Here is a 22,036-nt window from a genome sequence, read left to right as displayed (position 1 = left end):
ATCATAGACCCCACTACTCAACAACTGGCAAATGCACCCTGTTCTCAGGGAACTACTGGGCATGTGTAGCAGTCAGAAAATAAGGGTCCGTCTATTTCTAAGTATTAACATATGACTGTAGTATTATAAGTTAGAACTCAGTAACAAGTGAAGGCTAGCAAGATGACTCAGAAGGTAAAGGTACTTGCTGTAAATAGCCTGTGAGTTCGATCCCTAGAACAACTCACCATGAAAGTAAGGAACAGACTCCTGAAACTTGACCTCTAGATCTCTATACTCTAACTGTGGCACATGTGTGCACACATTCACACTCTTATCTCCCTCATTCACACACACACACACACACACACACACACACACACACACACACACAGAAATAATAAAAAAAAAAGATGTCAGGTGTGGTAATATGCCTCTGATCCTAGCACTCAAGAAGTGGAGATAGGAGATTCCAGAGTTCGAGGCCAGCCTGGGCTAATTAATGGGACCATCTCAATAAACAATTCTAATAAACAATAGCATGGGCATTTTACCACAGGCCCACACACAGGGTTTCACTTTTTCTACTCTTAGATCTTTGCATCATGAGTATTGATATGCTTCATCTCGGTGACTAATCTACTTCATGAAGGACCCTCTCTATACACTCTCTAGTTACCTGCAGTGTGTCATATAAAAACAGTACTTTCCTATATATGGTATGGTGGCAGAAAAGTCCAAGAGCCTCTTGTCTGATGGTAACCAAGAGACAAATACACTGTTGAGAGGTGATAGCCCAAAGTTAGAAACCGCACATAGAAACCTGACCATCCATCAGTCCAGGTTCTAGGGGGTACCACCTTCTTGCAGTAAGAATCCTAAATCTATGATGTCAAACAAGCCATGGCTTCATGCACCCATGAAGATGAGGCTGGTCATTCTGAGGAAGAAAGCAAATACTTCTAAAATACATAAAGTGGGATGTAATTTGTATAAGGTTTACATACAAAGTAGACTGGTATAACTCAAGAGTTATCACTGTGTAACAGGACTGGTGTTTTAGTGCTTGCCTGGAATCCCAACACTCAGGAGGCTGAGGCAGGACATCCCAGGCTCAAAGCTAGCTTGGACTACATAGCAAGCTGCAGGCCAGCCTTGACACCTTAGCAAGACCCTGTCTCAAAACAGACCAAATATCAAATGGCATTGTCTTCATTTTTTTCCTTGTTTGCTGTGATGAAATTGTTTATAAAAGCGATCCAAGGGAGAAAGTGTTTATTCCGGCTTCCAGTACAAAAGGAAGACGTGGAGGCAGGAAGCAGGAGGAGGAAGCAAGCCAACACACTTCCTTGGCAGGAAGCAGAGAAGTGCAAATGCAAACTATGTACAGTCGAGTATCTCAGCCAAGGAATGGTGCCACCCACAGTGGGCAGGTCTTCCCACCTCAGTTAACCCAAGATCATCCCCCATCATGCCCAGAGGGGCATTCTGGATTCTGGTTGACAACAATGGCCATCACAGGGTTTAGTTAAATGGCAGTAAGAACTAGCTGTTTTTTTTGTAGCAAGAGGTAGAAGAGCAGCTGATTGCAGTGGCCATATTTTTGGGTTGGTGGTAGGTGAAAAAGTGTTCTTTTTTAATCTCTGGAAATTGGGAGCATCACCTTGTATGTGGAATGGTTTATAATTAGAAATGTAATACTAAATGCTATACCTTATAGACCTTTGGAGATCAGCTAGGAGTTGCAGGTGGCCATGCATCACTGGAGTTGATACAAGTCTGGTTTTTTCCATGTACGAAGTGCTACATTCAGGATGGGTAAGGGTGGCTTCCCCTGGTCCCCAAAGCCCTGGGCTATTTCAGCCCCACTGCATTGCTTCATGCCTTTCCTCTTGAGGATTGTTGAGGGCAGGATGATTTGGGGGAAAGGCGAAAATATTTTTGTGTAGTAGGTACTTTCATGGTGATGTGATCAGATAGCAAGGAGTAACCTAAGGGGCTAGAGAGATGGCTCGCTGGTTAAGAAAGAGCTCCCTGCTCTTTCACAGGACCTGAGTTCTATTCCCAGCACACTCGTCAGCTGATGCACAACCAGATCCAGCAGACCTAATGCCCTCGTCTGGGGTACCAACACAGGTGTTCATAGATAAATAAACATAAATAACAACATAAAATCTTTTAAATATATTTTTATAGACAAGTAACTTGAGGGGTCATAATCTGTCATGGGCTGGTACTGCATGGTGGCTGAGTGTGGCTGAGTGCAGCTCACAGTTTGTGAGGCAAGTGCCATTACCCACTGAGCCATCTCACTGGCTTGCTTTATCCACGTATAGGGTCCAGCGTCTCCCAAGTAGGCAAAAGTGGCACCCACAGTGGACAAGTCTCCCCACCTCAGCTAAGGTAACCAAAAACCAGCCCCTACTACCACCACAGACATGGTCGGAGGGGATTCTGGATTGTGTCAAGTTGACAAAACCCACAGCCATAGCAACTTAAGAGTTTATTTGAGCTCACAATTTGCAGGGATGGTGCATCATAGGAGGGAAGGCGTGACAGTGAGAGAAGACCTAACCGCAGCAGCAGAGATATGAGGTCACAGTGTACTCAGTCAGGAGGCACAGAAACATGAATGCGTGCGCTCTCCTCCTCTTCTTCTCCCTCTCTCCTCCTCTCTCCTCTCTCCTCTCCTCCTCTCTCCCCTCTCCCCTCTCCCCTCTCCCCTCTCCTCCCCTCTCCCCTCTCCCCTCTTTCCCCTCTCTCCCCTCTCTCCCCTCTCCTCCTCTCTCCCCTCTCCCCTCTCCCCTCTCCCCTCTCCCCTCTCCTCCCCTCTCCCCTCTCCTCCCCTCTCCCCTCTCCCCTCTCTCCCCTCTCTCCCCTCTCCCCTCTCCCCTCTCCCCTCTCCCCTCTCCCCTCTCCCCTCTCCCCTCTCCCCTCTCCCCTCTCTCCTCTCCCCTCTCCCCTCTCCCCTCTCCCCTCTCCCCTCTCCCCTCTCCTCCCCTCTCCTCCCCTCTCCTCCCCTCTCCCCTCTCCCCTCTCCTCCCCTCTCCCCTCTCCTCCCCTCTCCTCCCCTCTCCCCTCTCCCCTCTCCCCTCTCCCCTCTCCCCTCTCCCCTCTCCCCTCTCCCCTCTCCCCTCTCCCCTCTCCCCTCTCCCCTCTCCCCCCTCCCCCCCTCCCCCCTCCCCCCTCCCCCCTCCCCCTCCCCCCTTCCCCCTCTCCCCTCTCCCCCCTCCCCCCTCCCCCTCCCCCCTCCCCCTCCCCCCTTTCCCCCTCCCCCCTCCCCCCTCTCCCCTCTCCCCTCTCCCCTCTCCCCTCTCCCCTCTCTCCTCTCCCCTCTCCCCTCTCCCCTCTCCTCCTCTTCCTCCTCCTCCTTCTCTTCCTCCTCCTCCTTCTCTTCCTCCTCCTCCTCCTTCCTCTCTCTCTCTCTCTCTCTCACACACACACACACACACACACACACACACCCCCCAGCCCTGGAATAATGTTGCCACTAAGTCCTTAGTTAAACATCCCAAGAATCTCCCTCACAGACTCAAAGGTGTGTTTTCTAAGTGGTTCCAAATCCAGTTGGCAATGAGGTTCAACCATCACTGTCTACACTCTAGTGTCTCCTGTAGCGTTAATTTTTTCAAAGTCTACTTTTAATGATGGTTCTTAAATGCTTTAACCTCCCTTCTAGCCCACTACCTACCAGAGGTAGTGGAAAAGAAAGGATACAGACGGGGAAAGTGGACCTGTTTAGAAATTGTTTTTTGGAGCAACTCCCATCTGTGTTGTCAGGAAACTGGCAGTTTAGTTCACAGGTCAGCAGCGGCAGCTTGACCTGTCGGTAAATACTTTACAAATGCATCAGCAGCCTGGTTGGGTAGAGTCGGGATAGTGGCGTGAATCAGCAGCAGTGGCACAGCCCGGCAGGGACAGCTAGACCTTAGCCAGATCCGCACAAGTCAGCAGGAGCAACCAGGACCAACAGGGATGCCAGGAGTTCTCAGCTCCTCTCTCAGCAAAGCAAAGGTCAGCGAAGATATGAGACAAAGAGTTGTTGCAGAGCTAGCTCTACAGTCAAGCCCCTCTCACAATCCGTTGAGTCCTACTTATACTCCCTGCAAACACCACGTTTTGGTGTTTATACTCCATGGTCTTGCCTTACCATGTATCTTAGCAAAACTCCATGTGAGACTGTCTCAGCTGACATCTCTCTTCCAATCAGCCCGAGTCTATAAAAGTGACCAGAACATTTTTGGTGCATTTCTCTCTGTGGAGTCACAACAAATGTAGCCAAACTATGCAGTGTAAGGCAGACCAATACATGTGTGTTGTTAGCAAAGAATCCTTTATCACGTGTCCTTTCACGTGCTTGCTTTAGCAGAGCATCCTTTCACCTGTGTCTGCTTCAGGAAAATGGTCCTTCATGAGTCTGCTTTAGCAAAACACCTTCCAACACAACTAACCTTCCAGAGAACCCTCAAGTTTCCCCTTCAGTCTCCCACGGAACATGTCCCACCAGGAGCACCCCCATCCTTCATCAACTGGAACTTACACACGGCCAGCCCATCTGCAGTAGACATGGGAAAATGAGGTCAGAAGTTTATTGTGTTAGGAGGAGGGAAGAATGGACTCTGAGAGGCCATGCCTGCCAACCTTCCATGTCACAGCACACCAAGTTAACGTGCAAGAGCACTGCTAAATGCAGCTTCAGGTCTATAGGGCCATATCAGTGCCCTGGATTTGTTGAGTGTTCAGCTTGCGTTGTTTTTGAAAGGCTCATGAGGCCTGTAAAGAGCTTGCTGTGTAGGCCCCCAGCACTTGTGGAAACTCTAGGTACTGGCAACAACTCCAGCATTCAGGAGGATCCTTGAGGCCCACTGGCTAGCCACCTAGATGAATCCAGTGAGCTCAAGGTTAGTGAGAAACAATGTTTCAAAAATCTGCTTTTTAGCAGATGACCATGGCACCGATATTGACTTCTGATCTCCACATACATACATGCGCACATGAGTACACACACGCTTGTGTGTGTGTTTGTGTTTCACTTAGATAATCTCTCTCTTCGTAAATCTAGGGTGAGCTGATTAGCATTTATTATTCTGTGTGTGATGTGGCACACGTGTAGGTCAGAGGACAACTCTGGACAGCTCTCTCCTTCCACTGTGTGGGTCCAGGGAGTTGAACTCAAGTCATCAGGCTTGGGAGCAGATTTCCTTACCCACTGAGCCATCTTACCAGCCCGTCAAATGTATTTATAACTGAAGAAGTCTTTTTGCCACATGACTGGCCATGATCATGGAATGATATTATCTTCTCAGGCCTCATTCACATTCAAGGGCCCAACTCTGGACCCCAAGGATCCATACCTCTGTTTCACATGCAAGATGCACTCACCCTCCCTCAAGGTCATCTGGTGTCATCAGTTCAAGCCCTATATTTAATCATCTTTTAAGGTAAATGAGGTGTGGCTGAGTACGCTGGGTAAAAATCCATAAAGTGCAATTTTTTTGGTTTTTATATTTTGAGACAGGGTCAGTCTCTCTGGAACTTATGTAGACCAGACTGGCCTTGAACTCTCACAGATCCTCCTGTCTCTGTCTCCTGAGTGCTGGGATTAAAGGTGTGAACCACCTTAAAAGTGCAATTCTTGAGGAAAAATTATTTTAAAGATTTCCTTTTATTTTGTGTGTTGTGTATGTGTGTTGTGTGTGTGTATGTGTGTGTATGTGTGTGTACAGTTGCCCAAGGGAACTAGGAGAGGGCATCAGATCCCTGGAGCCGGAGTTCCTAGTGTTTATGAGCTGCCTAGGTCCTGACTATGGAACCTGGATCCTTTGGAAGAGCAGCAAATACGCTTAACCACTGAGCCATCTCTCCAGCCCCTTTGGAATAATTTTTACTCCTCTTTGAAACCAAAACTGCCTGCCCAACACCTGCAGCCTGCAGTGGCAAGACAGGCACAAGTGACAATGTCAGCAAGGAGCAGGTAGGAGGTGGAACAGCGCCACTAGCCCCAAGTGATTTTCAAATCCAGTCATAGGTTTTGGCGATGCTCCCAGGCCTGGGGATAACCTCGGCTGTGCCCCTGCACTCACACAGCCACTGCTGGGGCCTCCCTTCTGTTCTGGGCACCCATGCCTGTCAGGTGACAGTATGCCTGTCAGGCAGTGTTCTGTTGGGATCCGTTCATTGCATGCCCTCTGTCATGTCCAGTCCTGGCCATTTCCACAGACAGAATTTTCTCAGGAGCCTTGTGGGCTGCTTGGGATTTCCTGGGAATTCACTGTGCTGCAGTAAAGCCACGCCCACAGACATTTTTGAGCTCATTCCTTCTGTTTTTAGCTTCCATAGTCAAACAGTATGCTTAAGTTTCCTTGAGGTCCTCTGGCGTGAGAAAATCCACGGCAACCCCCTCATCCTTGAAAGAGGCTCCTGTGAAGTCGCGCACTCTGAAATGTGTGGGGTTTTGGGGGTTTTTTTGTTTGTTTTTTAGGATTTATTTACTCATATTTTATATGTATAGATGTTTTGTCTGCATATATGTGCACCACAAGAGTGCCTGGTGCCCACTGAGGCCAGGAGAAGGTGTCAGATCTCTCAGAGCTAGAGTTACAGGCAGTTGGGAGCCATCTGAGGTGGGTGGGTGCTGGGAACTGAACTCGGGTCCTTTGGAGAAGCCGTGAGAACTCTTAAGTGCTGAGCCCTTTCTGCAGCGCTTGTGAGATCTGTTTGCATGCTCCTCTTTGCTGTGTTGGAGGTGGAACCCGGGCCTTGTGCACGCCAGCACTGAGCTCTACCCCCGGCAACGCATCTTTTTACATCTATTTTTGGTTTTGTTAGAGGCATGTCCACATCCTCACTGGGCTTTTCCTTTGTGACACACTTGGGCAGTCTTTCTGACTTTGTCTCCTGGGTGAGGTGTCCTGGCACTTTCCAAGTCACCCCATCCTGGCTGTTTTCTTGCTTTCCAGAACAGTCAATCTCCTCTGTTTCCTTCCTTCACAGTAAGCAGCAGGCCAGGCCTTCCCTTTCCCACTCCTCAAGCCCCAGCCTGACCTCCAGCACCCTCCAGCATGTGGGGTACTTGTTAGAGCTGCGCATGGTCTCTGCATACTCCCTAGCATGTCTGTAATTGTTCTTGACAACAGAAACGCCAGCTGGAGACTACATGCTCTTGGTGGAGTCTGGGCACAGGGTCACCCCTGCTGCACCCAGGTCACACAGGGCAAGCTGCAGTGCCAGGATTGATAAAACACACCTTTCTGGTGTTTGGGAGCCTCTGTCTAGCTCTGGTCATGGACTGAAAACTGTCTTTCTGCATTCCTTCTCTCTCTTTCCATCCTTCTTTCCTCCTTCCTTGTGGAGCGGCCTGACTTCTCTTCTGCAACCAGCTGAGCAAGTCCCTCAGATCAAAGGAACATATGTGACAAGAACCAGTCCCTGGGTCCACATTTTAAGATCAACAGATAAAGACTTTGATTTATTAGAAAAGTTTGATCCCCTGTGCACCACGACCCCGGGAGTGACCTCGGCAGAGATGTGAACCCTCTGAGGATGCTGCCTAGGACCTGCCCTGCCCTCCTCCCCAGGCACACACATAGAGACACACATTCACTCCATACACACCACACAACACTACACTTGGCTCTTTTGTTGTTGCTCAGAGCCTGCTATGTTGCAACTCTGCTCCAGGAACTCCAGGAGGGCTGCTGAATTCCAGCCACTGAAGAGCTGCAGGTGAACAGGGATACTTCCCAGTTTCAGAGGTGTGTGTGTGTGTGTGTGTGTATGTGTGTATGTGTGTGTGTACAAGAAAGTATACCTGGGAATCAAAGTAGATCCCGTTGGGGAGGACACTCACATACTCTTTCAGCACTTGAACAGCGTGTACTTTCAAAGCCTCTTATCTTCAGTCAGATGCGTGTACAGTTAAAGGAATGCTTTCTCATCACCGCTTAAGACCAAATAAAAACAAAATTCCGGCTCTCTGCCAATTCTCCCTTCTTCCTAGTTTGCTCTCCCCGGAGGCCACGGTATTCGGCTGTGAGCTATTTCTTGTTTGGCATTTGTGTGCGTGTGCGCATGCATGTGTAGGTTTGGGTGTACACTCTTGTATGTACATGTGGAGGTCAGAGGACAGCCTCAGGTGTTGTACCTCAGGTGCCTTCTATGTTTTTTGTTTGTTTTGAGACAGAGTCTCTCATGGCCTGGACATTACCAACTGGGCTAAGCAGACTGGCCCTCGAGCCCAGAGGATCTGTTTGTCTCAGCCTTTCCTGTGCTGGGAATCCAAGCGCCTGCCTTGACCAGTGTTTTACATCGCCTTCTGGGACCTGAACTCAGGTCCTTTTCTTTCAAGACAAGCATTTTACCACCTGAGCTGTTTCCCTAGCCCCAACTCCATCCTTTACAAGGATAGTGTTGTCTGTCATCTTTTGATTTTTTAGAACTTTGGACATTACCTAGTGATTTCCTGCCAGATGAACCATCCGCACGGCCCCATCCGGTTGGTTTCTCCCCATTCATAGTGGTCACAGTTTAAATTCAATTAACAGTCATGATCTTAGGGGCTGGAGATGTAGTTCAGTTGGTAGAGGGTTTGCTTATCATGGAGGAAGCCCTGAGTTAGATCTCCAGCCCCACATCAACTGGCCGTGGTGACAAAAGTCCCAGTGTTTGGAAAGGAGAGGCAGGAGGATGAGGGTTCAGGAGTCATCCCCACACACAGTGAGGTCACGGCCATTACTCTACTGAGACTCTGTCTCAAAAAGTGTGGGGCAGTGGGGGTGGGGAAGGAGGCAGGAGGAGCTCGAGTTTAGGTCAGCCTGGAATAGATAGATCTCGAAATAAGCATGTCAGGGTTTTGTTTGTATTTAGTACTTTGTACACTGAAGATTGGGCTATGCCAAATGTGGTGGTTTGAATAAATAAATGACTGGTTCTTTTTTTTTTTTTAATCTTTTTTTTCCCCAAACACTTTATTTATCAGTATTTGTATATACATACATACTTATACATGTATACATATATACATACATATATGAACAATAATTAATTTGAAAAGTATTGGGGGTTGGGAAGAGTGGGAGGAAGGAGAGAAAGAAAAAATTATGGAAATACAATACTCATATATGAAATTCTCAAAAAGGAATCCATTTTTTAAAAAAGTTCAACAGATTAACTTGCATTTTACAATATGAAAATAAATATGACCTATAATTATGTTGAAGGACATTTTAACTCACTACAAACTTTGAAATTTAAAATGAAATCAATAAAAATTATTTTACTCAGCATACTAACAAAAACCACAATAACATTTTATATTTCAAAGTATTTCTGAGAACAAGAAAATAGATTGTCAGAAGCTAAGTCAGCAGAGCCAGGGGATACTGTGTGTTATTTCTTTTCTTTTCATTTCTTTTTTTTTTCTTTTTTTATTATTATCAAATCATAATTTTTACTTTTTAACACAGGGGTTATAAACACGGAAATGCAGGATGTGGGGAAGGGGATGACACAGGAGCATAGATGTTCAGGGGGAGTACAGATATCTTTCAGAACAGGGTATCAGCTGGGTGAAGGTTCAGGGGTCAGGTCACTATGACTCTGCCTATGATTCACTTGTCCTTATCTAAGTTGGTACTATCCACCAAGGCTGCCTATTTACAAGGTCTATGAGTACTCAAGCTGGTAGACTTCCACAAAAGCTGCCTGTTTACAATAGTTTATAGACATCTGTTTCAGTGTTTTTCCAAAGACCCAAGACTTTGTGTTAGCAGGCATGAATGTCAGGCCTATTGCTGATTTTAGGCTTATGGCTGATTTTAGGCCTTCAGTGTATAAGCAGGGCAGCCCCTGACATCTCCTCCCTTCTCCAAGTATAGAAGGGCTGTGGCGATTCTAATCTTGCCAAGGAGGGGATAGGGGCCTGACCTCCAGTAATTAAAGGGGACCTTGTAATGGCTCCACTCCTCCTGTCGTTGTCCAGTGAGGCATGAGGGCCATACCCGTCCCGATGTCTTTTTCCTGGAGAGGGGATACTTTTGACATCAACCCCTATGTACTCAGGCTTGTCCCTCAGGGAACCCAGAAACATATTTTTAACTTTTATTTATATTCCTTTGCAGTGCTTAGCCTCGCAGCCTAAGCAAGAATTCAGATCGCCAGACAGAGGGGGTTCTGGGTGGCCCCTCACTGCTTGGTCTAGGGGCAGAAGTCCCCTCTTTTAGGTCGGGTGGAGATGGGACTTGGGAGCACCCTGGAAAGAGTAACATCCTTATCTAGAGTCTCGTGATCCTCCATAGCTAACTTATGATAATGTATCTGAATAGATTTTGCTATCAGATTATCTATCTGTTGTTTCACAAAGTTAGTCAGCCTATTTAAGGCCCAGGGACCAAAGGAAATAAGCAAAAATAACCTAATTAATGGTCCCAAGATGGAAGGAAGTAGGGTTAACAATCATGGAGAGGTTGAAGACCAATTATTCTACAAGCTCTCATTTTTCTCTTTCTCTCTCTGTCTTTTCTCAAGACCTTCTCTGGCCTTTTTCATGCTCTCTTTAATCATCCCTGTTTTGTAGCTTTCAGCTACTACTCCAGCACCATGGAGCCTCTGGAAGTGTAAGCAGGCCCTCAGTTAAGTGGTTCCTTTCATGCTACCTTGGCCATGGTCTCTTCACAGCAGTAAAACTGTAGCTAGGACTCCGAGATCGATTTCTCTCTTCTGAACTTCAATTCTGTTAGAGTTGATGATGATTATTTTGGTCTCTTCTGCTTTTTCTTAGCACTTATCACCAAGAAGATTCCAATTAATTAAATTAATTAATTAGTTGAAACAGAATAGCCTCAAACTCATGGTATTGCTTCTGCTGCTTCAGCCTTGCAAGTGCTGGGATTTCAGACAAGAGTTACACCAAGCCTGGCAAATTACTTGTTATTAATTCAGTGTTTCTCTCTCTCTCTCTCTCTCTCTCTCTCTCTCTCTCTCTCTCTCGTTCAGATACATTATTTTCTTTGTTTTAGATTTATTGGGTGGTGTGTGTGTGTGTTGTACCCTATATGTGCAGGTGCCAGAGGAGGCCTAGAGTTACATGTGGTTGTGAACCTCGTGATGTGGAGCTGAACCCAGGTAACCCAGGTCCTCTGCAAGAACAGCAAGTGCTTGTAACCATAACCATTGAGCCTTCACTGCAGCTCCTTACTTGTGTGTGTGTGTGTGTGTGGGGGGGTGGTTTCTGGCTGGCCTGGATCTGTGCATAGACCAGACTAGTCTTGAACTCTGCCTCCTGAGCGCTGGCCCCTCTTCAGCACCTACACTGAGTATCTCATCAGTTACAGCTTCTTGCAGCCTGTCTTCCTTATTTCTGTCAGGCTGACACTACCTTAGAGAAATGGTATGTGCTGTGTTCTTAAGACTTTTATGATATGAAATTCTCCCAGCCCATGAGGAATCCTTTATGCCCTTAAAATGGCCTGATTTTAGCATCTAATTCAGTGGAGTTTCAGCCCCTTCACAGGCTTCTGTGGTCGTCACCACATTCATACTGCTGCTGCTAGCCTGATGGCCCAGAGCCCTCTTCTACCTGGAGAGAGACTGTGGCTAGATGAGCAGAAGCTGTGAGAGTGTTGGTAGTCCCAGGCCCTGGAGACTCCTAGGCAGGGGACTGGCTGTGCAGACCCAGAGGCTCACAGCCCCAAGCCTTGAGAGCTAGGCCTATTGCTCTAGTTCTAGGATTGTGGTTCTGAACCCTTCTAATGCTGCGACCCTTTGATACAGTTCTTTATATTGTGGCGATCTCCAGCCATAAAGTTATTTTCATTGCTACTGTTATGAATTGTACTGTAAGTAGTTTTGGGGAAGGAGGTTTGTTGAAGGTGTCGTGACCCACTGCTCTAGATGCCCAAGATAGAGACAGCATCAGAGGCCCAGGCACTTCCTGGACTTCAAGCAGCAGCATAAGCATCAGAGAGTAGCATCAGCTGGCATCATAGCTCCTGAAGGGGCCTCAGGTGCTAGGACCTCATTCCCTGGGATAGAACTCAGGCTTTCATGCTTATATAGCAGACACCATTGATTGATCTGTCTTCACAACCTAGAAATTCATTTTTTTCCTGGACATTTCATATACATGGAATTGCACAATGTGATTTACTTTTTTGCACCTGGCTTTTTCTTACTCTGCTAACATGTAAATATGTGTTTATATATATGTACAAATATATTAGCTTTATATTTGAGGCTCGTCCATGTATAAAGACTGGTATTAACAAAAAGGCAAATCTTAAAAAAAGAAATCAAATAGCATACCATATTTGATTTATTTTTTAATATTTGACTTTTTGTTAATAGTGATCTATCATGTGGATATTGATTGTTTTATTTGTCTGTTCACTAGTTCGTGGCCATTTGGATATTTCACTTTTTTTCTTTTTGCAAATATGCTTATGTGTGTGTGTGTGTGTGTGTGTGTGTGTGCGCGCGCGCGCGCGTGCAGGTGTGTATGGAGACCAGTGGTTGATACTAGGGGTCTTCCTGGATTGCTTACCACATTGTTCTTTTGAAGCACAGAGTCTCAGTCAAACCCAGAGCTTGTGCATTTGGCCAGTTGGGCTAGCCAGTGTGCTCCAGGAATCCACTGTCCCCTCCTCTGGATTACGGTAGGCTGGTGCTAGGGACTTGAACTCCAGTCCTCTCGCTTCCATGGGCAGGGGCTGTAAATTCTGAGCCACCTTCTTGGCTGGGAATGGAAGTCAAGCCCCCACCACCACCAAGCAAGAGTCATTTCCAGCCCTGTTTCACTTTTTGACTGTTAGGGTCAATGCACCTGCCATGAGTACTTAGAAACATGTGTGCACATCTGCGCTTATTTCTCTTGGGTATTTCATTCACTAAGAGTGGAATTGCTGGGTCTTAAGGTAAACTTATGTTTAGCATCAATAAACTAAGAACCTGTGTTTCAAAATGGTTGCCACATACTCCATTCTCAGTACTGTAAGGAGACTGAGTCCAGCTTCTCACCCCTTCATTATCTGCAACTGGCTATATAGGCCGGACCGACATCAAATCAAGGAAGTCTGACGTTCTCTGATGCCTGAATGCTAGGATTAAAGGCTATGCCACTACCTTCAGCCTTTTGTCTACATTTTTATTTGTTTTATTTGGTTTTATTTGTTTGTTCTGAGACAAGGTCTCACTATGTAAACTTGAGTGGCCTGGGACTTGTTGTGTAGACCAGGCCAATCTCGAACTCACAGAGATCCTCCTGCCTCTGCCTCTCAAGTGCTGGAATTATGTGCTAATACACCTGACCCTGTCTGTGCTTGTTTGTTTGTTTGTTTGTTTGGTTGGTTGGTTTTTGGTTTTTGGGTTCTGGGTTTTGGGTTTGGGGTTTTGGGTTTTGTTTTTTTGAGACAGGGTTTCTCTGTGTAGCCCTGGCTGTCCTGGAACTCACTCTGTAGACCAGGCTGGCCTCAAACTCAGAAATCCGCCTGCCTCTGCCTCCCAAGTGCTGAGATTAAAGGCGTGCGCCACCACCGCCCGGCTCTTGTCTGTGCTTATAAAAGAATATCTTTTATGTATTTTTTTGGCGATCTCATACATGCACTCAGTGAGCCGTGGTCAGCTCCGCTCTCTAGCACCTGCTCCCACTCCCCTTGTGTACTCCCCAGCAGTCTCCCTCCCGCTTTAACTTCCTGTCTCCTGTTCTTATTCGGCCCATGGAGTCCAGTAAGCACTGCCCGAGGGAACAGTGACTGACCTCGGCTTGGTCCTTTGTAGATTTGTGCAGATAACTTTTTTTAAAAAGCTGTGGCTGTGATTTCGAAGTGTCCTTAGTTTGTTGATCTGCATGGTATCATGTGTGTATCACCCGTGTAGATCCTCAGGTGACAACTGTATCATGTGTGTATCACCCCTGTAGATCCTCAGGTGACAACTGTATCATGTGTGTATCACCCCTGTAGATCCTCAGGTGACAACTGTATCATGTGTGTATCACCCGTGTAGATCCTCAGGTGACAACTGTTTTGTTCTTGAAACAGGGTCTCACAGTGGCCTGGAACAGCTGGCTAAGCTCAGCTGACTGGCTGACTGGCCAGCAAGTTCTAGAGACCCTCCTGTCCTTCCCTCCCAGAATTCATCACCATTCATTACTTTCTTTGGTGTTTGGTTTGGTTTGGTTTTTGTTTTGTTTTGAGGCAGGGTCTCACTATGCAGTGCTGGATGTCCTGTAGACCAGCCTGGCCTTGAACTCACAGAGGCCTGGTTGCCTCTGCCTCCTGAGTGCTGGGATTAAAGGTGTGTGCCACCAGACCCAGCTTGGTTTTGTCTTCTTTGTTTTCCTTTCTCCATGAGTTCTGGGGCTTGAATTCAGGTCCTGGTGCACACAAGGGTTGTACCCACTGAGCTGTCTCCTCAGCCCTGGTGGTCTTTGTTGTAACCTTTACTTCATTTTCCATTTCTCAGCTGACTAATGATGTTGACCACTCTTTAATGTACTTCAGTTTCTCCCACCTTAAGAAATGGAACCAATGGGGCTGAGAGATGGCTCAGTGGTTAGAGCACTGGCTGCTCTTCCAGAGGACCTGGGTTCAGTTCTTAGCACCCACATGGAGCCATGGTCATCTGTAACTCCAGCTCCAGGGGATCTGGGAGAGAGAGAGAGAGAGAGAGAGAGAGAAAGAACACGAACCAGTGGGGGCTGTTGAGATGGCTCAGTGGTTAAGAGTACCTCTCACTCTTGTAGAGGACGTGAATTCAGTTCCCAGCATCCACAAGCAGCTTGCAGTCTTCAATAACTTCAGCTTGAGGGGATACAACTTCTTCTGACCTCTAGGTCAGAATACCTATGTTCTACCAGGCGTACATGTGGTGCAGACATTCGTGTAAGCAAAACACTCATATGCACTAAATCAATAAGTCTTTAGTGAGAGTAAACGTGGTCAGCCATAGAGAGCATTTGCTGTCTGCTAGAAGAAGAGCCCTGAGCCACAAAACCATCTTTCTAGCTCCTCAGTACCTTTTCTGTACAGGGTTCTCCTAATGGTTAATTCGGTTCTCAGACTCTTTTGTCATAGTTACCTTTTCAGCTTGACACAACCTAGAGTCACCAGGAAAGAGTCCCAGTAATGGATTAGGCTGGCCTGTCAGGGTTTGTCCTGATTACCTTAATTGATGTGAGCCTCAGCCCATTGTGGGTGACACCATTCCCTAGGCTGCAGGTCCTGAACTGTATTAAGAATGGACTCAAGCTGAGCACTAAGCAAGTGATCATGCATTTTTTTTATTGACTGTAGATATGATGTGACTAGCTGTGTGAAGTTCCCACCCTACTTTCCTACAATTTTGGATTGAAACCTAAAATTGTAAGTTAAAATAAACCCCTTTCTCCCTTAAGTTGCTTGTCAGAATTTTTTTTCACAACAACAGAAGTGAAACTGAGCAGCTGTACACATGTGGACTCATTATAGCATTTATGTGTAAGGGAGTGGAATTAAATGGGGGTTGCCATTGGATATAGTGGTGCACAGCTTAGTCACAGCACTGGGGAGGCAAAGGCAGGCAGATCCTGCCAGTTCTAGGCCAGCCTGGTCTATATAGATAGTTCTAGGTCAGCCATAACTACACAGTGAGACCCTGTCTGTAAATAATTAAGTCAAAAATGTGAAGTGCCAGGCTTAATGGCACACACCTTTCATCCCAGCACTTGAGAAGCAGAAGCAGAAGGATCTCTATGAGTTCAAGGCCAGCCTGGACTACATGGTGAGTTCCCGGACAGTCAGAGCTATATAGTGAGACTTTGCCTGGGGGTGGAGGGAGGCAAATTGAAAGTGGATTCCTTGCCTAGAGAAAGACTGACTTTGTTTTGCAGAGGTTCTATTTCTTTTTTCTAAGTGGTTCCTTTTTTTTTTTTTTTTTATGTTAATGGTTTTACTTTGAGGCAGAGTGTCACTCCCAGACTGGCTCTGAGCACCCTACATAGTTGAGGATGACCTTGAACTTCTGACCTCCCAGCTTCTGTCTTCTCAGTGCTGGGCAGATGTGGATCACTACACTCAGTATGTGCAGTGCTGGGGATGGAGCCCGGAGCTTCCTGCATGCTAGGCACGGGCTCCGCCAGTGGAGCCAGATCCCTGGTTCACTTTTTTTTTTTTTTTTTGATACAGAGTCTCATTGTGAAGATGAAGTTGGCCTTGAACTCACATCTGCTTTTGTCCCCTAAGTTATGGGATTAAAGATGTGTGTCACCACACCTGATTTTTCACCCTTTTCACCTTTTTTTTTTTTTTTAAAGACAAGAGTGTTGCTATATAGCCCAGGCTGGCCTCGAACTCACAGTCTTCCTGCCTCAGCCTCCTGAGTGCTTGGGTTACAAGGCTAGAAAGTTGTTTGGTGTTCGTTTTGAATGATTTTTTTGTATCAAGGACTGTCTGCTTGAGTGGAAGAGCTCAAGCTCTTGGCTGACTTAGAGAAGGGAACTCTCTCAACAGAGACTCCTTATGATGAGTCAGACCCAAGGATCCAGCTCTGGCGTCCTGGCATGTGTCTGCAGCTGGTGCAAACCATCCCTTTCTCACATTAGAGACCCCACCCCACCCCACCCCACAGGAGCACTGCAACACACAGCAGCCTCATCTGAGTCCAGGGCGTTGGGCAGGGAACATTGAAGTACTTCCTGGTTGTACTGTTTCTAACCATGGAGGCAGGGAAGGGTGAACAAACAAGAGTGGGGGAGAGACCCACAGATTGACTGAATGAGGGAAGCAAGTGACGTTCAGGAAGAGCTGTGTTGTGCCTTCTGAAGCCAGAGCTGACCGATGATGACAGTGAGCAGCTCTTGTCAGTGATGTCCCGCCCCTGCTCCACAATCTCTACCAAGACAGACACATTAGCATCTACTTGCTGTGGAAAGGGAAGACGCCAGCCATAGGGAAGAAGGCCCAGAGGTGGCCAGCTTAGCATCTTAGAATCATCCTTGGCAGGACTCTAGTTCCCATATTGCTGTCCCAGTTGTACTTGGCGCCCTGAGTTCCAGTGCCAAAGACATTGCTTCCTCCCAGTCCTAGCTGCTTCCTCAGCTGTTTCCTCTGGAAGACCTGAAGCGCTGTGTGTGGCCAGATGTCCCTTGGACACCTGTGCTCATACACACATGCCTATGGAACACTGGGTCCTAGTCATCTGAAAGCTGTGGGTTAGCAAGGCCAGGCTGGCGCTCTAAGCATGCCCTTGTGTGGAAAACCAAGGTCTCTGAGTACCCTGAAGAGACACGCCAAGAACTCAAGCGTCTGTCAGCTGAATGGTGGAAGTGTCTGTGGACCAGCACAGAACCCTGAGCTTGAGCAGGAGGCCTTTTGTTTGTGTGAGCTAAGAGTCTCATGTAATCTTGCCTGGCCTGGAACACTGTAGACCAGGCTAACCTTGAGCCCTGAGAGATCTGCTTGCCCTCTGCCTCCTGAGTGCTGGGATTTCAGCTACCCTAACCACCTGAAAAATATTCTTCACATCTCTTTGTTTGTTTATTCTCTCTCTCTCTCTCTCTCTCTCTCTCTCTCTCTCTTTGTGTGTTCCCACTCAAGCACATACCTTGGCACACATATGGAGGTCAAAGGACAACTCGTGGGAGTGACTTCCCCCCTTCCACTTGATGGGTCCTGGAGATCAAACTCAGGCTTAGGGGCAACTGTCTTTGGTCAGACATGGCAGTGACTGATACCCGGGTGTTCCTGAGGTCTGAGTCAGAGCCTCTGATTGCAAGGAACTCGGCCACAGTAGAGCAGGAGATGACGCTCCTCCAGCAGGCAGGAGCCTTGGCTAGGACCAGCCCTGCAGCAGGGGACGGGAAGAGGGGGCTGTCCCTTTCTGTCCTCATTCACACATGGCAAGGCCTGACATCTTTACATGCAATGAATAGTTTTTCATCCCAAATTGCCATGTTCTGAAAGGCTTTGAGGCAACTCTTGCCAGTTGACTTGTCTACAGTGAGGATGTGGGAAATGGGGCTTCCTCTGAGGTATTTCTCACTGTTTCCCTTACATTGGCAAAGTCCCTGGTTGGCTGTAGGTGGCACCTGAAGTGACCAAGACTCAAGCTGTGTATGTCCTATTTGGCTATTTGGCTATATTCCTATTTGGCTGCCAACTCCCTGAGCTACCCCTAGGTCATATGGTATCAGGTCTGAGCCCCTCAGCAGCTACAGGGTATGTCCAGCCATGATTCTGGACTGTGTTCTCCATAGCTTCAGGACTGACTTGTGAGAGATGCTAGCCTGCTGGTCTCTGCTGGCCTTCAGTTCAGCGGCCACATGGGGAGGTCATTGGTCAGGGGTGGACTCAAGTTGATACATAAGTGATGACGTTCATGGACCTAGTGGCGCCATGACCACAACTCTGTTTCCAAGAATTCAAGGACTCAAAGGTCCTTAAAACTGGTTTTCCTGACCGAGTGGTTTGGGCCCTTGCTTTCTGTGGCCTTGTCTTGAGGAGGGTGCACATCAGAAAGTCCCATGCAAGCAAGGTGCTTCAGAGCAGTAAGGACTCCATGATGTCTGTTTGAAGCAAAGCTTTTTAAGAGTAAAGAAAAGCAACCAGGCCTGGCGCACAGGCCTGGAATCCCAGTCTCCAGGAGACTACGGCAGGAGAATTAGGAGTTCCAGACTGGCCTGAAACCAAGACAGGGTAGAAAGACCCTGTCTCAAGAAAATCAAAACCTAAAAAGAAAACCCTAGGGAATTAGTTATTTTTAACTGACTCCTGGGTACCTCCCCAGAGGTGCCATGCTTGTTTAGAATTCTTAAAGGTAAATAAAACCAGGCATAGTGATGTAGATTTGCAATCCCAGCACTGGGGAGACAGTCAGAAGGATCTTGTAACTGTCTTCAGGACAAGCAAGCCAGGCTGAGGCGCTGGACTAGTCAGGAAAGTGCTTGCCTTACAAGCCCGGGGGCCTAAGTTTGATCCCTAGCATCCCCATGTTTTTTTTTTTTTTAAAGCCAGGTGTGGTGGCATCCAACTGTCACCCTAGTGCTGGGAAGGCAGGGTCCCCAGGACTTCCTAGCCACACTGCCTAGCCTGTTTGGCAAATAAGAGACTCTTAAAACCTGCAGTCTGGCCAGTGAGGTGGCCCAGTGAGTAAAGGCGCTTGCTGCCATTCCTCATGACCTGCGTTGGATCTCTGGGACCCACATGAAGAAGAGAACTCGCTTCACAACGTCAGACCCTCCTTCTCCATGTTCCTGCCCACTGCACATGCACACACAAAGAAACATCACCCAACTACAATACAGAAGGAAATAAAAAAGGATGTGATTCCTGTCACATGTCGTACACAAGACTTCATACCAAACCCAGCATGTCCACCACAGCATTCATTCCCTCCCACCTGTGAGCTCAGCAGTCCTTGAGTCCACTAGGGCCTTTCCTGTGTGCACTTCTCCACAAACCAGGAGCCATACTTGCAGCATCACAGACTGCCCCTTGTAGACTGCTAAGCCTGTGGTATTGGGCCACACGTCTCTCCTGCCCGTTGTTTTCCTGCTATACTCTGAGGTATCATCTGCAGTGTCTGCACACTGAGCTGGAGCCCCTCTTTGGGAAGGCTGGTGCAAGTTGCATGTCCCTCATAGCAAGTGACAGAGGAGGAGGGAGGCATGAGATTCCTGATGGCCCTGTGCACTCGTGGCAGCTTTGCTGGTGTCCCTAGTGTAAGCTGCTGCAGTGGCTGCTACATGGCCTTCCTGTTCAGTGTGCTTACTGGTTGATCTTGGCTACAAATCCAACCACTGCCACCCAGAGCAAAAGCCTAGTCCAGGCTGGAAGCTCCTCAGGCCTAACCAGAACCAAGGAAGGGGATGAATATTGACAACCAGGTTAGACAGGCCTGGACTAGGAAGGGGGCACATCTGACAGGATAATGCAGTCTTTTCTCAAAGCGGAAGGATTTCAGTCATCTGTGCATGTCTCATGTGGGACATCCTGACGTGAAACCTTGGGGCCTTCTGGGAGCCCTGGGAAACAAAAGAGGAGAGGCCATTTCAGCTTGGCTGCTTCCTGCAATGCCAGAGCTTCTGGGATATCCCCAGGGAATCCCTCCTTTCCCACCCCCCAGCCCTGGATTTGGAGAAGGGTCTGTAGGAGAGCATCATTTTGTACCTTGTTTCATTTCCCCTGTTTTCATTTCATTGCCCTGTGGTTGTTCAATGAGGCCACGCTGGGGAGCTGGCACTCTTTAGAGATTGGAGGCAGGGCGGGACAAGGCAGGACAGAGGGCTCTGGCCTCACCTGCTGGGCACCTGTCTCCAGCTGGGCTCTGCAGCAGGCGGAGCAGCCTCATAGCCTGGCACTGCGGCTGGCCAGCCTCCATCCTGCAGCCCCGGCCCCCTGCAGGCTGCAGATGCGCAGGCAGCCTTCTGCAAGAAAGGGCAGGGCTCAGAGCTCAGTCACCAGCTCCCGGTAAGGTGCGCATAGCAGCCGCTCCTGGCCTCCCTTCTGGCTTTTGTCTAGTTCCGTTTGTAATGTCTGCAAGGAAGGATGCTAGAGACAGGGACAAGACTGCATGGAGGGGACTCAGCAGAGGGCTCAGGGAAGAAAGCTCCAGGGTCAGCTGGGAGCATTGAACTGGGTCCCCAGGGTTCCCTCCATCCTGCTGGGAGCTGTCCCAGCAGTGGTTCTTTAGAGAGCATTTCCTGTATGTGAAAGCATGAGGTTTGTAAAGTGGTTCCCGGAGTGCAGTGTCATTTCCCAGCAGCATGTGAATATGCTTGTATTTATGTTTCTGTACCTGTGTGTTGTACAGAGGCGGGTGAAATGCAGACTTTGTGTGCATGTGTGTTTGTGGCTGCATGAGTATATATGTTTTATTGTGTTTGCATGTTATATTTGTTTGTGCATATGTGTGTTTGTGTGTGCATGTATATTTGTGTACATTTTTACATGTACTTCTATTTGTATGTGGTTTTACACATTTGTGTGCATATGTATATTTCGGTGCTTGTATATTTATGTGCACTTGGGCCTAAATGTGTGTTAATATGTGTGTGTCTACTCAAGGTCCATGATAGCCTCTGAAAAGGCAGCCATGCTGTGGCCAAAGCTGACCAGCAGGTGACTGGCAGCTTGGCCAGTTCTGCCTTATGAAGTGACTGACTGGCTTCATCACTTCTAGCCAGAATACCCTGCCCCCAGAGAGTTTACTCTGACACACATGGGCTTGGAAGGACAGGGCAGGTGTGTCAGGAGCAGGGCTCTGTGCTGACATGATGATCTGGTCTGAGCAAGGCTGTGACAGGGACATGTTTTATAGGTTTGATGATAGTAGTCACGGTGCAGGCTCAGGTATGTGGTAGTCGCCTCTGAGCCACAAGGTATGGATGAACACCTGGGCTACCTGCTTTGTGACTGCCTTTTGGGCAGGGCTTTCGGGGCTTCCTTGCCATGTAGGCAGTATCCAAACTTTCAAAGGCCATAGACATTGGCCAGAGGCCTTAGACCTCCTCCAGACCTTTTCCGCCAGAATAATGACAGGTGTCTAAGTGACTCAATAAGACTCGAAGTTTGCACAGTCTGAGAAGTAGGTGATGAGATCTCTGACCACTTTCCTTCACTCATTCTGTTCCAGGGATAAACGCCCAAGCCCGGAGGCTACAGCGTATCCGTGCCAAGGGAACCCCAGCCCTCACCTCTGAGGCTGCCAAAAGCTCCCCACCGACGGGGCTGCGCCGTACAGTCAGTGAGACCAGCCTAAGCCCAACGCTACCTGAGGCTGACCAGAAGCCTGAGGAGCCCCTCCCTGACGCCATGCGTTACTCACTGTACCAGTGCCCACACCTGCTGCTGTTGCAGGGCTACAACCAGCAGCACGTGAGCCACCCCCAGTCCCCAGCACCACTGCCCCTTACAGCCTGACACTGGGAACTGATCGTGACTTGGTAGCTGTGCAGTCTGAGCTCTTTCCCCTCTCCTTCCCTGTCTCCTTTTGGAAACAATGTCTTCCTACGTAGCCCAGGCTGGTATGAAACTCACTGTTATCCAAGTAGGCCTTGAACATGATCCTCCTGCCTCAGCTTCCTTCC

General features: G+C 48.0%; 1 protein-coding gene across 1 annotated transcript in view; it reads left to right on the top strand.

The window, feature by feature from the left end:
• Radil (Rap associating with DIL domain) overlaps nucleotides 1-22,036 on the top strand; it is a 68,440-nt gene that overhangs the window by 25,455 nt on the left and 20,949 nt on the right. Inside the window, exon 3 of the mRNA XM_076923548.1 lies at nucleotides 21,583-21,824. Coding sequence (XP_076779663.1) covers nucleotides 21,583-21,824 — 242 coding nt within the window. The remainder of the gene's footprint in view (nucleotides 1-21,582; nucleotides 21,825-22,036) is intronic.

Source organism: Arvicanthis niloticus, chromosome 24, assembly GCF_011762505.2.
Source record: "Arvicanthis niloticus isolate mArvNil1 chromosome 24, mArvNil1.pat.X, whole genome shotgun sequence".
NCBI classification, from domain to species: Eukaryota; Metazoa; Chordata; class Mammalia; order Rodentia; family Muridae; genus Arvicanthis; species Arvicanthis niloticus.
This window is presented reverse-complemented; position numbering and strand designations above follow the sequence as displayed.